The following is a 14270-nucleotide window of genomic DNA, read 5'->3' on the forward strand; positions in this document are numbered from 1 at the left end:
TACATATGTACGTATATACGTATATATACATATGTACGTATATACGTATATATACATATGTATGTATATATATAATTATTATAATCCCTGATGCTCTTCATGACGCCCCAGCATGTGTAGGTGTGTCACACACAGTCAGCACATTTGCCTTTCAGGTTCTGGTTCACCAGTCTGAGACCAAGGATGTCCCTGCCTCCATGACATCCCTGCAGAAGTCCAACAGCACACCTGATTGTCCAGAACATTATGACATCACCCCCAACAGGAGCAGTAGCAACAACAACTCAGCCCGTGTCTACACAGGCCACGGAATAGCCACCAATTCCAGCAAAGCCTTTGCTCCTGTGGCAGAGCCAGAGGGCACCCAGGGGGGTTACATGGCAGCTGTTGCAAGGGCGGAGCACCCATCAGTCAGCTGCAGTGCCAAAGACTGCTGGGAGGAGTCAGAGGGATTCAGACCACCAACCTCCAACCTTCGGGGGTCCAGGAGGGGCTTCCGAGGAGGTGGTAAGGGGAAGGGTGGGTACAAGAGGAGACGTGGAGGCATGGTCGGGGAGAGGAACAACTATAGTCAACATAACTCCTCCCACCAGGGCCAGGGCCAGGAGAGGGACTACTAGGCTTGGCCACTAGGGGGACACGGGTCATGTGATTTCTTCCTGTTTTGTATGCGAAAGTAACTGACAGCATCTGGAAGCTCAAGAGCTCTTTATAGCTTGTAAGCATCTTTTCCGCCTCTCCTGAGTTTGCTCAGATGTTGTGTCATTTGAAAACATCCTGCTCTCCTGCAGTCTAATTGTGAAGCTCGTGCTAGCTTGACATCTCTGCTGGTATTTTGTTAGCTTCACAACGAGCTAGCAGTCGTATCATTTTGGAGTCCTGTGGCTTCTCCTGAACATATGACTGCAGAGGAACTTCCTGCTAGCATGTTAGCAGGGTGAGCTCAGCTAAAAGCAAAGATTGTTAAGTAGTAACTGTGTGGCTCTGGTCCTCATGCTGGACATGGTCTGGTTTTTCTTCTGCTGCTGGTTTTATTTGGTCTCCTCAGACTTGCTGCCTTCACTGTCAACACCTGAGACGTCTTTTCTATCTTGAATAAAGAGAAGTTTGGTTCAGCTGCTTTTGTTGGTGTCTGCTTGGTGTGAGATTTACATGACATCATGGAGATGCTTCTATTCTGAGAGCAAAATGAAATTTTTCCAGGCATTTATCCAATAACCAGTAGAAAGTCCCTGAAGGGGTGTATCTTATTTGTATTGTCTGGGTCACATGACATGGCAGATATTCTAATGGTTGATGTGTAGTTCTACTGGTACTGAAGTACTCAGTCACCAGTAGAACTACAGTAGTTGGGACACAGATGGGTCAGTAAAAGCAGCGTTTAGTCTGGAGACGCCATGTGGTCTGAGTCCTGATGGACCCCGTTCCAGAGTCAGGCTCATCAAGGTCAGGAGGGAGGACGGGGGGCTCGTGAGACTCGCAGTCATAGAAGAATCTGTCAGTGGACAACAGCATCCCTCCATCTTCCCCCTCTTCTCCTGTTGAGGGTGGTGGGGGTGGAGCCTATCCCAGCAGCCTTCCCCCTGGACAGGTCACCAGTCCATGGCAGGGCCAACACATAAAGACAGACAACCATTGGCTCTCCCAGCCACGCCTACGGTCAATTTAGAGTCTGGATTAACCTGGTCCCCTCTTGGTGTCTTTGGACTGTGGAGGAAGCTGGAGTACCAGAGAGAACCCAGCAGGAACAGGGAGACCATGGAGACTCACCCAGAAAGACCCCGTGCTGCAGCCGGGGCTCCACCCACAACCTTCTGCTGGGGGCCACAGGGAGGACCACTGCTCCACCGTGACAACAGCATCCTTTCCTGACTAAGCGTGAGTTAATAGCGGGAGAGTGCAACATTCTGGGCACCATCTTGGACATTGTCAGAGAGGTGGTAAAGGAGGACCAGGTGACCAGGTGGCATCAGTTTGTTTATTGTGAATGCATGAATGTTCAGAGGTTAATGTTCATTTGTGACATCAGTGGCGTTTACAAGCCTACTGATACATTACATCATTTACGCCGTGGTGGCGGCCGATGGGATTGAATGATTCCTGCCCGTTCGGTCCAGGTTGGTTCTTCAAACGCTTGCAGGTGGTGGATTCAGCTCCTGACAATGGCGGCGAGGTGGTCAGTCTCACAGGAAGTGGTCTTAGTCGTCCAGGAAGAAATAGTTGCCGCTCTTCTTCTGTTCAGTGTCCTGGCAGACAGAAGACAAAAGTCGTCAGACACCTTGTCTCAGGACCACATCATCACCAGCATTCCTGGCAGAGGTCACCTGAGCTCATTCCTACCTTGATGGAGTTGAGTTTATTGATTCGTGGTCGGAAGTTGTTGGGGTCTCGTCTGAAGGTTATTTCCAGTAGCGAAAGGAATCGGTTCATACCGGCAAGCAGACCCTGTGGACTGAAACACATGAAGTCAGCCCCGCTGCCACCAAGGTCAATGTACGCCAAAGACACCTGCGTGTCTTACGTGTTGGCGGACGTCTTCTTGGAGGGAATCCCGTCAAACACGATGACTCTGTCTGCCAGATAGGTCGCCATGATGAAGTCGTGCTCCACCACAAATGCTGTCTTCTTGGCGTGGAGGATGTACCTGCACACACACACACACACACACACAAAGTCAGACGAAGAGAAAAGGAGATGAGGGAGGACGTGATGGAGACGCACTGACCTCTTGATGACCCTGGCGGCCATCAGCCTCTGCTCCGAGTCCAGGTATGCAGACGGCTCATCAATTAGGTACACGTCTGCCGGTTTGCCCAAACACAGCGTCAGAGCTACTCGCTGGAGCTCACCACCGGAAAGGTTCTGGACCTAAGAATGAGGACCCCCCTGTTAGACAACACGAAGTGTGTGTGTGTGTGTGTGTGTGTGTGTGTGTTTCTCACGTCCTGGTCGATGATGCTTTCTATCTGCAGTGGCTTCATGACATCGGTGATGAACTGAGGGTGTGTGTAGGCGTCTCTGATCTTCTCATGGAGCAATGCACGCACACTGCCCTACACACACACACACGTCAACAGATCTGTGGCTGATACATCTCCACTCTTAGAATGTCTTGGTCATCATGTCCTGCTACTTTCCCATTAACTTCCCAATAAACGTGATCAATATGAATGCAAGAACCTTGAACTTGGGGCTGATGGTCTGTGGCTTGTAGCTCACGTTCAGGATGGGGACGTCACCTGCCATACACACACCTGTCACCATCAACACGACAACACACCATACCATCACATCAGAAGCGGCTCCACTCACCTCCGCCATCGGGTTTGAGACCTCCAGCCAACATCCTGATGAAGGTCGTCTTCCCTGTGCCTACACACACACACACACACGCCAAAATTAAAGCATCAACATGTGTAGCAGAAGTGAGCGCGTGAGGCGAGCAGCGTACCGTTCTCTCCCAGCATCACCATGATCTCAGAGTCGGTGAACTCTCCTCCTTTGATCTCCAGCGTGAACTCACCCATCGTCTTCGCCATGTCGGGATACTACAAACATGCCAAACACAAATCCATCAACTTCCTGCCATCACCTGACTCCCATTCAATCATTGCCCATCCTTCCTGAGTATTGAGGGCGGGACGTCCTTTATGGCTGCCAGATAAAAGCATTCAGGTTCCATGGTTTTCTCCTCAAATGGATCGACACATCTGAGTTACCATGACGACCACAAGGCTAGAAAGATCCAGATATGAGGGACAGAAGGAATGAAAAGGGAAGTGGCGGTAATGGCAGCCGGCTGACCTGGTAGTGGCGGAGGCGCTTCACTTCCTCCTCATTGGCCGTCTCTGCCACTTTGAAGACCAACGACGTCTCACGAAACCTGAGATTCTCTGTGGGAACGTAACCGTCCAGGAAGATGTTGATGCCTGCAGGACACCGCCAGAGGTCAGAGAGAGAGTAAATGTGTGTGTGTGTGCGCGTACCTGGTTGTTGGAAATTTACAAGCACTTGTTTGTTGTTGTTGAAGTTTACAATTTCAAGATCATGCTGCCCAATGGCCGCCAATGGAATGCCCTCATAATAAAACCTACAAAAGGGTGTGTGTGTGTGTGTGTGTGTGTGTGTGTGTTACCCTCTCTGACACTGAAGGGCATGGTGACGACTCCGTAGGCGCTGGGGACGCCATACAAACAGCAGATGAAGTCGGACAGGTAGTCCAAGACACTCAGGTCATGTTCCACCACGATGATGTACCTGAACACACATACTACAGTAGTACTCATGGTCTCCATGGAAATGTGAATGGAATAAGGTGGCGTTCTACCTGTCCGGGGTGATGAGCGAGCGGATGGTGATGGCGGCTTTCAGCCTCTGTTTCACGTCCAGGTAACTGGACGGCTCGTCAAACATGAAGCTGCAGCAGAGAAAGCCTGTCAGACGGTGAGTCAGTTCACTCAGACTTGCACGACTCGAGCGGAGACTCACATGTCAGCTCTCTGGATGCAGACGACAGCGCAGGCAAACCTCTGCAGCTCACCACCAGACAAATCCTCCACATTCCTCTCCCGCAGGTGACTCAGATCTGCCCAGCAACAAGACAACCAATCACAGAAACAGACACTTCAAGTGTCAACTTTTGACTTGGATGATTTACATGCTTCAGTGTTTCATGCCAATAATTTAAAAGTCACCAATTCATTTAAATTTGATACTTTTAAGTCATGAAAATTACTTTAAATGTAACACCAACTACGACTTCAATATATGGAAACGCAGCGCAGCACTGTGGAGCACTGACCCAACCCTAACCCTGTGGAGCACTGACCCAACCCTAACCCTGTGGAGCACTGACCCAACCCTAACCCTAACACTGTGGAGCACTGACCCTAACCCTAACCCTGTGGAGCACTGACCCAACCCTAACACTGTTGAGCACTGACCCAACCCTAACCCTAACACTGTTGAGCACTGACCCAACCCTAACCCTGTGGAGCACTGACCCTAAACCTAACACTGTGGAGCACTGACCCTAACCCTAACACTGTGGAGCACTGACCCAACCCCAACCCTATGGAGCACTGACCCAACCCTAACCCTGTGGAGCACTGACCCAACCCTAACCCTATGGAGCACTGACCCTAACCCTAACCCTATGGAGCACTGACCCAACCCTAACCCTGTGGAGCACTGACCCAACCCTAACCCTGTGGAGCACTGACCCAACCCTAACCCTGTGGAGCACTGACCCAACCCTATCCCTGTGGAGCACTGACCCTAACCCTAACACTATGGAGCACTGACCCTAACCCTAATCCTGTGGAGCACTGACCCTAACCCTAACACTGTGGAGCACTGACCCAACCCCAACCCTGTGGAGCACTGACCCAACCCCAACCCTGTGGAGCACTGACCCAACCCTAACCCTGTGGAGCACTGACCCAACCCTATCCCTATGGAGCACTGACCCAACCCTAACCCTGTGGAGCACTGACCCAACCCTAACCCTGTGGAGCACTGACCCTAACCCTAACACTATGGAGCACTGACCCTAACCCTAACACTGTGGAGCACTGACCCAACCCCAACCCTATGGAGCACTGACCCAACCCTAACCCTGTGGAGCACTGACCCAACCCTATCCCTGTGGAGCACTGACCCTAACCCTAACACTATGGAGCACTGACCCAACCCCAACCCTGTGGAGCACTGACCCAACCCTAACACTGTGGAGCACTGACCCTAACCCTAACCCTATGGAGCACTGACCCAACCCTAACACTGTGGAGCACTGACCCTAACCCTAACCCTGTGGAGCACTGACCCTAACCCTAACCCTGTGGAGCACTGACCCTAACCCTAACCCTATGGAGCACTGACCCAACCCTAACACTGTGGAGCACTGACCCTAACCCTAACCCTGTGGAGCACTGACCCTAACCCTATGGAGCACTGACCCAACCCTAACCCTGTGGAGCACTGACCCAACCCTAACCCTGTGGAGCACTGACCCAACCCTAACCCTGTGGAGCACTGACCCTAACCCTAACCCTATGGAGCACTGACCCTAACCCTAACCCTATGGAGCACTGACCCAACCCTAACACTGTGGAGCACTGACCCTAACCCTAACCCTGTGGAGCACTGACCCTAACCCTAACCCTATGGAGCACTGACCCAACCCTAACACTGTGGAGCACTGACCCTAACCCTAACCCTGTGGAGCACTGACCCTAACCCTATGGAGCACTGACCCAACCCTAACCCTGTGGAGCACTGACCCAACCCTAACCCTGTGGAGCACTGACCCAACCCTAACCCTGTGGAGCACTGACCCTAACCCTAACCCTGTGGAGCACTGACCCTAACCCTAACCCTGTGGAGCACTGACCCAACCCTAACCCTGTGGAGCACTGACCCAACCCTAACCCAACATACTCCAGCTCCCCTTCAGCAGCCTTCACGAGGAGGTCTAGGTCTCTCACACTCGTGAGGCTCTGCTCTGTCGGGACTCCAAGGAAATAAAAGGCATTATGTGAGACCAGGCTGGGAGGGGAAAGCACAGCAAGGCCCTGGAGGCGGCAGCAGGACAAGCTGGGTTGGGAGCCGACTCAAGGTTCCAGACCAGATCACAACCACCTCAGTGAGGCCAGAGAAGAGCTTTCATCAGCTGCTTCAAGGCAGGCGTTGCTGAGCTGACTGCTCCCTGGGAGGACCACATGGAAGAGGCACAGGAGTGGAAGCGGTCCAAGAACCAGGAGCCGGCTGAGCAGTGCCAAACGAGATGCTAGAGGGCATGCTGCCAGCCCCAAGGTGGGCGTGGAGGCGTTGCTGGCTGCTCGCTCTGCAAGGTCTTCATGCTACTGGCCTGCTGCTAGGACACAGGCCAGGGTCTGACCAACCCTGGGTGGGAAACACCTGAGGACCTCAGGTACAGTCCTGATGATGCGTCCCAGTGCATCCAAGGATGTGTCTTCCAAAATAAATGTCTCATTACATACTAAAGTGTAAAACAATTAAATCAATAACACTATTTGCAATGGTTACCTAGCTGCTCGCAGACCAGGTCCTGCGTGTCTGTGTCGTCCTTCCTGCTCAGGATGGCGCCTACTGACCCCTGCAGGAATAGAGAACAATGACATCACTGCCCCTCACTGCTGACCCCTGCAGATACAACAAATTAGACATTAAAGAAAGGCATGCTGGCATTGCCGTGGTTACCTTGACAGTCTTGGGAATCTGGTCGACATACTGTGGCTTGACGATGGCCCGCAGGTCATCCTCCAGGATCTTGGTGAAGTAGTTCTGCAGCTCTGAGCCTCTGAAGTAGGTCAAGATCTCCTGCCAGTCTGGAGGATTCTGGGATAGAAACCCGTTAAAGTAAGGAGGTGTGACAGACAGCGTCCCACATGGAGCCATGGTATCAGTCGGATGGCACCGGTGCAGACATTGCTACACACACTTGTCAATACAACACTACGGTTTGGAGCAGGTAGTAAAGACTTAACAAGACAAGCTGTACAAAACACACCAAAGAGGCAGCTCAGTACCTTGTAGGACTTCTACAGGACTCTGGCCATTCAGTTTTGGAAAATTCATCAACTTTTGACAAAAACTGAACAATTTTGTTACTGACTGAATGTCAGGTCAAATGATTAGCAACAGTGAGGCCATCTTCTGATGGAGCATACTGGAGAATTAGTGCTGAGACACCAGCAGAGATGATGACCTCAGGGTTCCCTCAGGTGAGGGAGGGACAAGATGGCCCTAACGGTCCGGTGATGTTTGCTTCAACTTGTGTTTTCTGGGGTGACAGCAAGATGAGACGTGACAGAGTTCGTCTCAAAGAAAGCTTGCAACAAGACAGTAGTTTATCAGCTGATCTCACAGTTAAGTGGCTCTCAAGTTCATATTTTTCTAATGATGACAAGACGCCTGAACCAACAGGCTGATGAAACAGCGGCTGAGCTCAGCGAGGCTACACGTTCACTCGTTAGCTTAAGCTACAGCCGAGAGATACTGAAACTCTTGACTGAGCTGTGATGTCAGCTACGATCACTCAGACAGAGCCAGAAGCTACGCAGGATCTTCCTGAAGAGCTGCTCCCATCTTTGTGGTGCCGGCGGCTTCCACATCCCTACATTATCCTGGATTAACGTGGCACACCATGAATAACTAGCAGCTACGTTGGTTAAGGAGCGGCCAGGGGGCTCAGGAGTGCGTGTGACTCACATCGAACTTGCCCAGGTTGGGTTTCTGTTTTCCAGCCAGGATCTTCAGAGCTGTTGACTTGCCAATACCGTTGGTCCCCACAAGCCCCAGAACCTCCCCTGGTCTGGGGATGGGCAGCCTGGACACACACAGACACCTTTCAGACATGGGAGGACACCACAATGCTGTGCCATGCTAGTCCACCGTGCCACCCAGCACTCTGTACCAGCTTCACGATCAGAGGTCATCTGAGACTTCTAGCACACGCAGGTGATATATTTAACAGCCGAAGAGACGTGAGGTGCCAGCAGGAAGCTGCGTGACTGGCAAACACAGACAGCCTGCAGGTTCCACTGGCGACAGCTCGCCATTCTTGCCCACAGACAGAAGTGGTGGCATTACCTGTGCAGTTTGAAGGAATTGGCGCAGTATCTGTGTGTGGTTTCTTTCTCCAGGTTGCTAGGCAGGTTGACAATTGACAACGCTCCGAAAGGACATTTCTACAGAGACAGGACACCATCAGAACACCATTGTAAATCTTTAAGACGCCGTGGGTGTGGTGTCATTACCTTAACACAGATGCCGCAGCCTATACACAGCGACTCTGAGATCCAGGCAATCTTACTCTGTGGCGTCACCTCAATACACAACTTGCCTGGGGGAGGAAACACCACAGTCACTCTCCTTCTTTACCAATGACCACCAATGCTATGACAACTCACCCATGCGGACCACAGGGCAGCTCTTCTTACACTCCTGACGGCATTTCTTGGGTTTGCATTTGTCATGATTGACTATGGCGATTCTGGTGTTTTTGTCCGCCATGATGGAGGGCTGCAGGAGGGAAGCTGAGACCTGCACAGAAAGAACATGGGGGGGGGGGGTCTCATCAGATGCCCACCAGGACAGTCACTCACATTCATCTGGGTCGTCTCACTGTCCCTCTACTGAAGCAACTGGTCCAGTCTGGGCATCAAGTAACGACTTGACCCACTGTGGAGCTGCTAACTGACCAAGTAGCTGCTGGCTAACCACGTAGCTGCTAGCTGACAAGCCTTGGTTAGTCCCACCCGACTCCGTCCAGGGTTCCGGCCTTAGTGGATCCCAAACCTCCGGACGGTTGCAAGCCTTTAACCGCTCATCGACCGTTTCAGAAGGCTAGACGAGACTCGAGCTGGTTCTCGGGTTGGTCTGTGGTTCTGACTCCGTTTCGTCCAACGGAGCCGCGGTGACAGGAGGCGCCGCGCGGCTGCTGGTATCCTGACGTGTCCTCAGTTTACCTGCCTCCCAGAGACTCGTTCATCAGCAAATCTGACTGATCATCTGGACGTCTGGAAACGGAGTCAGGTGCACATGTAGTTAGTTGTTCGTGACTGTTAAAAGCTGTACTTTTATATGTTTCTACTGGGATGCGGCGCGGTCTCGTCGCCATCGTTGGAGGGCCTGAAACAATACCGGCGAACAGCCACGTTACCGGTTGCAGCTCGTAGCACCATTCGGCTACTAGTCCCCAGATGGGAGAAACGGGCCGGTGAAAGGGTCCAGCGGCAGATCAGCGACCCGTCAGGTGTCGTCTCAGTCGCTAGCGGCGGCTAACCGCGAGCGGGGCTAATAGCAGCGGCGCTAGCATCGGAGGCCCCGCACTTTGACAGCTGCTCAGCAGGAAAATAGCGCCCGTCTCTCCGACTATTCGCACGGTCTGATGCGTGAGCCGGGACGGGAAGGTCAAACACTCACCCTCTTCTGTTTCGATGATCCGCCTCTGGAAAATAAAGACGGTAAATTAGCTTTGGAAACAAATATTTACGAGAAAAACTTCTCTCTCCAGCAACGTGTTCCTCTCCTGGAAGCCGGCTGGAAAGATGGCGGGATGTGCGCACTAAGAGTGCGACTTGTTACTGGCGACGTCATCAGGAGGCGCCCCACACTCGCAGAAGTGGGAGATTTGAAGCGGCTAAGAAAACAAACAGTGTTCAAGCATAGTATTTGTGGAACAAAGTCTCATCTGATGTGTAACTACAGCCCACCGGACATCTACTCGCCCAGCCTCTGTGAGTTGAACTTCTAATCACCCCGGAAGCTGCGTTTACGGGTCCGCAGCGGAGACGCAGCAGCTACAAGCAGCTAGTCGTTTACCACAGTAACTCATTGAAATTTTGTATACATGCTGACATCGCAGGTATTACTATGATGTAGAATAAAACTGTTGTTGCGACTAAATGACTTTAACTTGAAATGTAGATTTATAACGTAGTACTGACGTCAAACCCGCAAAAACATTCGGCTCTCTGTGAGCACGAGGACTTGTGTCGCTTAAATGCCAATAATTTCTGGAGTGTCTCAATTAACTGTTTTGATTTTTAACGTGCTTAAAAATCATTCGAAGCTTTAAAAGTTTGATCTTTACAGCGAATGTGTTTTTTGACGTCACTTCCCTTAAGGCGCAGGTTTACTAACGTTGAACCATTTCTAAAAAAAACAAAAAAACAGAAATAAATCAGGCCAAAAGAGGATAAAACTGGTGATGTTTGAGCCGTTCAGAATACCACTAACCCTATGAAGCCAACCAGTTCTTAAAGGGGTGTGTCCTTGTTGCAGTGCAGCAGCAGGTTTCCACGCACTGACTGTTTCCACGTGTCCTGACTCTCTGAGGATGGCGACGCCAAGCAAGACACCACCTGGAGCAGACCCGAAGCAGCTGGAGCGCACCGGGACCGTTCGGGAGATTGGTTCCCAGGCTGTGTGGTCCCTCTCCTCCTGCAAACCCGGTCAGCTCCAACAGCAGTGAGCCGTGTGCCGTGTGTCAGTTCATTGTGACATCATCTGAACTAAGCTCCTCCTCTCAGGGTTCGGCGTGGACCAGCTGAGGGACGATAACCTGGAGACATACTGGCAGTCAGATGGATCGCAGCCTCACCTGGTCAACATCCAGTTCCGGTAACCAGGCATCCTTTCTTAAAGGGGAGGGTCTGACTCACCTGGAAAACTTAAAAAGGAAGCAGAAATAATGACATCATGGCGGTGATTTATGCTACACTTCTAACATCTTCCCACCAGATGACCAGCAAACAACGTTTGGTTGACACTTCCTGTTCCCTCGTTGGTTCTGTCCTCATCTCTGACTCGTCTTTGTCTCTGGACAATGGTGGTGTGTGTAGGGGAACCCTCCGTCAGGTGTCATTGTGCATGTGTTGTTGCAGGAGGAGGACCACGGTGAAGATGTTGTGTATCTACGCTGATTATAAATCAGACGAGAGCTACACGCCCAGTAAGATCTCTGTCCGAGTGGGCAACAACTTCCATAACCTCCAGGAGATCAGGGTAATGACTTAACGCCTTCGCTTAATTGTGCCGCCATGACTCTGAAGCTCTCACCTCCCTCCTCATCTTCCTTTTCTTCTGCAGCAGCTGGAGATGGTGGAGCCCAGCGGCTGGATTCACATCTCCCTCATGAACCAGGTGAGCAGGGCTTCAGTTCGTTCCTGATAGGGACATGTTGAGAGGGTGGAGCTTTCATAAGTTTGACTTGACAGGGCAGACTAATGACTCAGTTTTGTGTGTGTGTGTGTGTGTGTGTGTGTGTGTGTGTGTGTGTGTGTGTGTGTGTGTGTGTGTGTGTGTGTGTGTGTTAGCGGACGAACGAGCCAATCAGCACCTTCATGATCCAGATCGCTGTGCTGGCCAACCACCAGAACGGCAGGGACACACACATGCGGCAGATTAAAGTCTACACACCAGTGGAGGAGAGCTCTATTGGCAAGTTCCCACGATGCACCACAGTGGACTTCATGATGTACCGCAGCATCAGGTGACGTGGCAGGAGGTCGGTGACGGCAGGCCGAGTCCTGCAGCTGTGCCTCACAATGACGTCAGTCGAGCATGAACATGTCTGAAGTTCTGTTCTTCTCAGGAAGGACACGCCCCTTTATACGATCAATAAAATCAATCAAACCAGTCAAATGTCAGACTGATGACCTGAGCCAACAACTTCAGCTTTCTGTTTGTAGTAGTGATCAAACTGTAACCAAGCTTTGATCAACTTTTGTACTTGTATTTACTAATTGTATCTCCAATAGTTTATAATGAAGCCAATCAAGTGGACGCTGCTGCGTGTTCTCAGGGGGGACGTTTCATGTCCTCATGCACCAGGTCAGCTCATGTCAGATGTGTTTCCATGGAAACAGTTGCCATTAATCAATGAATGATCTCTTATGAATGTTCAGTTCATGGGCTTGTCAGCAATCTTGGTGATGTCATGATGCTGCAGCTGAGCCACCAGAGGGCGACACACACACACACACACACACACACACACACACAAACACACACACACACACACACCTGTGTCTCATACTTCAGACTGAAAGCTGATGGCACCATTGATGGGGGGTTGATGAGATACCAGTTGTGCTGCGAACTGAGACCACTGACCAGTGAGGGTTGCTTTTAGTTGAATGAATTCATTTAATCAGGACCAAAAAAACACTGCTGTTTCTTTAAAAACACTTGATCAGAGTTTCTCACACACAGACACACTGATGGTGGCAGTGTGTGTGAGTGTGGGAGACCTTCTTTGGGATAAACACCAACCCTATCAGGACCTCTAGTCCTCATGGGGACCAAAGACCATCCTAGTCTCTTTCAGATTAAAGTTAGAGTGAAGGTGTGAACTGAGGTTAGGATCAGGTTCAGGTTACAGTCAGGTCCCGGGTCAGGGCCCGCAGTTTGATTTTCACACATTTTCACAATTCCAACAGGTAAATAACCCTCTTTCTGATCAGCATCGACGAGGCTGGGACTTTGTTTTCTTGGTGATGATGAGTGCAGCACCGTCTGGAGAAAAGTGTCCATCCTCCATCCATCCATCCATCCATCACCCATCCATCACCCATCCTTCATTCATCCATCATCCCTCCATCCATCACTCATCCATCCATCCATCCCTCCCTCCATCCATCACCCATCCTTCATTCATCCATCATCCCTCCATCCATCACCCATCCATCCATCCATCCCTCCCTCCATCCATCCTTCATTCATCCATCATCCCTCCATCCATCACCCATCCATCCATCCATCCCTCCATCCATCATCCATCCCTCCCTCCATCCATCATCCATCCATCCCTCATCCATCATCCATCCCTCCATCCATCACCCATCCATCCCTCATCCATCATCCATCCCTCCATCCATCACCCATCCATCCCTCCATCCATCATCCATCCCTCCATACATCCATCATCCATCCCTCCCTCCATCCATCATCCATCCATCCCTCATCCATCATCCATCCCTCCATCCATCACCCATCCATCCCTCATCCATCCCTCATCCATCATCCATCCCTCCATCCATCACCCATCCATCCATCCATCCATCATCCATCCATCGTCCATCCATCATCCATCCCTCCATGTTCCCCCTCTCCTCCTGTTCAGGGTGGTGGGGGTGGAGCCTATCCCAGCTGCCTTCCCCCTGGACAGGTCACCAGTCCATGGCAGGGCCAACACATAGAGACAGACAACCATTGGCTCTCCCAGCCACGCCTACGGTCAATTTAGAGTCTGGATTAACCTGGTCCCTCTTGATGTCTTTGGACTGTGGAGGAAGCTGGAGTACCAGAGAGAACCCAGCAGGAACAGGGAGAACATGGAGACTCACCCAGAAAGACCCCGTGCTGCAGCCGGGGCTCCACCCACAACCTTCTTACTGGGGGGCCACAGGGAGGACCACTGCTCCACCCACAACCTTCTTGATGGGGGCCACAGTGAGGACCACTGCTCCACCGGGCCGCCTGTGAAAAGTGTCGAGGGGCTGAATTTATTTGTTTAGGTTTTGTTGCTAGCTAAGTTTAGCAAGCGAAATAGCAGCATGGATGGGATCACAGCAAAGGCACAAGTCTCCAGGGGCGGTTCTGACATGGTCATCTAAGTTTGATCAACACATGTAGAGATTCAGATTCTGCTGCCACACAGAGCTGGAATGTTGTAAAATTCCAGATAAAGGGTGTCTGTTAGTGTTTTACAGATTGTGTGTTTGTGTTTGTATGACATGAAC

The 14270-nt window shown here is 51.2% G+C and overlaps 3 protein-coding genes across 5 annotated transcripts in view; 2 read left to right on the top strand and 1 right to left on the bottom strand.

The window, feature by feature from the left end:
• The window catches only part of otud4 (OTU deubiquitinase 4), an 18137-nt gene extending 17022 nt beyond the window's left edge, over window positions 1-1115 (top strand). For both annotated transcript variants that reach the window (XM_086197604.1, XM_086197605.1), the window contains one exon: window positions 156-1115. In XM_086197604.1, the coding sequence (XP_086053730.1) occupies window positions 156-620 (465 nt within the window). In that variant the 3' untranslated portion in view covers window positions 621-1115. The remainder of the gene's footprint in view (window positions 1-155) is intronic.
• An 845-nt stretch (window positions 1116-1960) lies between these two features.
• On the bottom strand, window positions 1961-10217 carry abce1 (ATP-binding cassette, sub-family E (OABP), member 1). Its single transcript, XM_086197403.1, has 19 exons — window positions 9949-10217; window positions 8934-9066; window positions 8781-8866; window positions 8614-8711; window positions 8233-8350; window positions 7222-7359; window positions 7048-7117; window positions 4489-4585; window positions 4328-4417; window positions 4136-4257; window positions 3805-3929; window positions 3452-3548; window positions 3313-3372; window positions 3181-3239; window positions 2943-3053; window positions 2726-2868; window positions 2522-2644; window positions 2341-2452; window positions 1961-2246 (listed from the first exon to the last, which is right to left on the bottom strand). Exons 2-19 carry the CDS (start codon window positions 9034-9036, stop codon window positions 2199-2201), a joined length of 1800 nt encoding a protein of 599 aa, XP_086053529.1. The 5' UTR covers window positions 9037-9066; window positions 9949-10217; the 3' UTR covers window positions 1961-2198.
• anapc10 (anaphase promoting complex subunit 10) lies at window positions 10090-12941 on the top strand. 2 transcript variants are annotated; one of them, XM_086197424.1, is made up of 6 exons: window positions 10090-10262; window positions 10815-10979; window positions 11058-11148; window positions 11412-11532; window positions 11617-11670; window positions 11844-12941. In XM_086197424.1, the coding sequence occupies exons 1-6, from the start codon at window positions 10220-10222 to the stop codon at window positions 12021-12023; spliced, it is 654 nt and encodes a 217-aa protein (XP_086053550.1). In that variant the 5' UTR covers window positions 10090-10219; the 3' UTR covers window positions 12024-12941. The 2 variants fall into 2 exon arrangements, with proteins under 2 accessions (XP_086053550.1, XP_086053551.1); XM_086197425.1 differs by having other exon boundaries at window positions 10125-10262; window positions 10810-10979; window positions 11844-12935.
• The last annotated feature ends 1329 nt before the right edge of the window (window positions 12942-14270 follow it).

This window comes from Aulostomus chinensis, chromosome 24 (assembly GCF_037954235.1).
Source record: "Aulostomus chinensis isolate RoL2024-O1b breed Wild chromosome 24, RoL_Achi_v1.0, whole genome shotgun sequence".
Classification (NCBI taxonomy): Eukaryota; Metazoa; Chordata; class Actinopteri; order Syngnathiformes; family Aulostomidae; genus Aulostomus; species Aulostomus chinensis.

Coding starts and splice junctions, on each gene's coding strand:
- anapc10 (XM_086197424.1), top strand. CDS start 10,220: ATGTGTAACTACAGCCCACCGGACATCTACTCGCCCAGCCTCT. Junction 10,980..11,057: donor CCTCTCCTCCTGCAAACCCG/GTCAGCTCCAAC, acceptor TCCTCCTCTCAG/GGTTCGGCGTGGACCAGCTG. Junction 11,149..11,411: donor CTGGTCAACATCCAGTTCCG/GTAACCAGGCAT, acceptor GTGTTGTTGCAG/GAGGAGGACCACGGTGAAGA.
- abce1 (XM_086197403.1), bottom strand. CDS start 9,036: ATGGCGGACAAAAACACCAGAATCGCCATAGTCAATCATGACAAATGC. Junction 8,351..8,613: donor AATTCCTTCAAACTGCACAG/GTAATGCCACCA, acceptor GTGTGTGTCCAG/GCTGCCCATCCCCAGACCAG. Junction 2,453..2,521: donor AAGAAGACGTCCGCCAACAC/GTAAGACACGCA, acceptor CATGTGTTTCAG/TCCACAGGGTCTGCTTGCCG.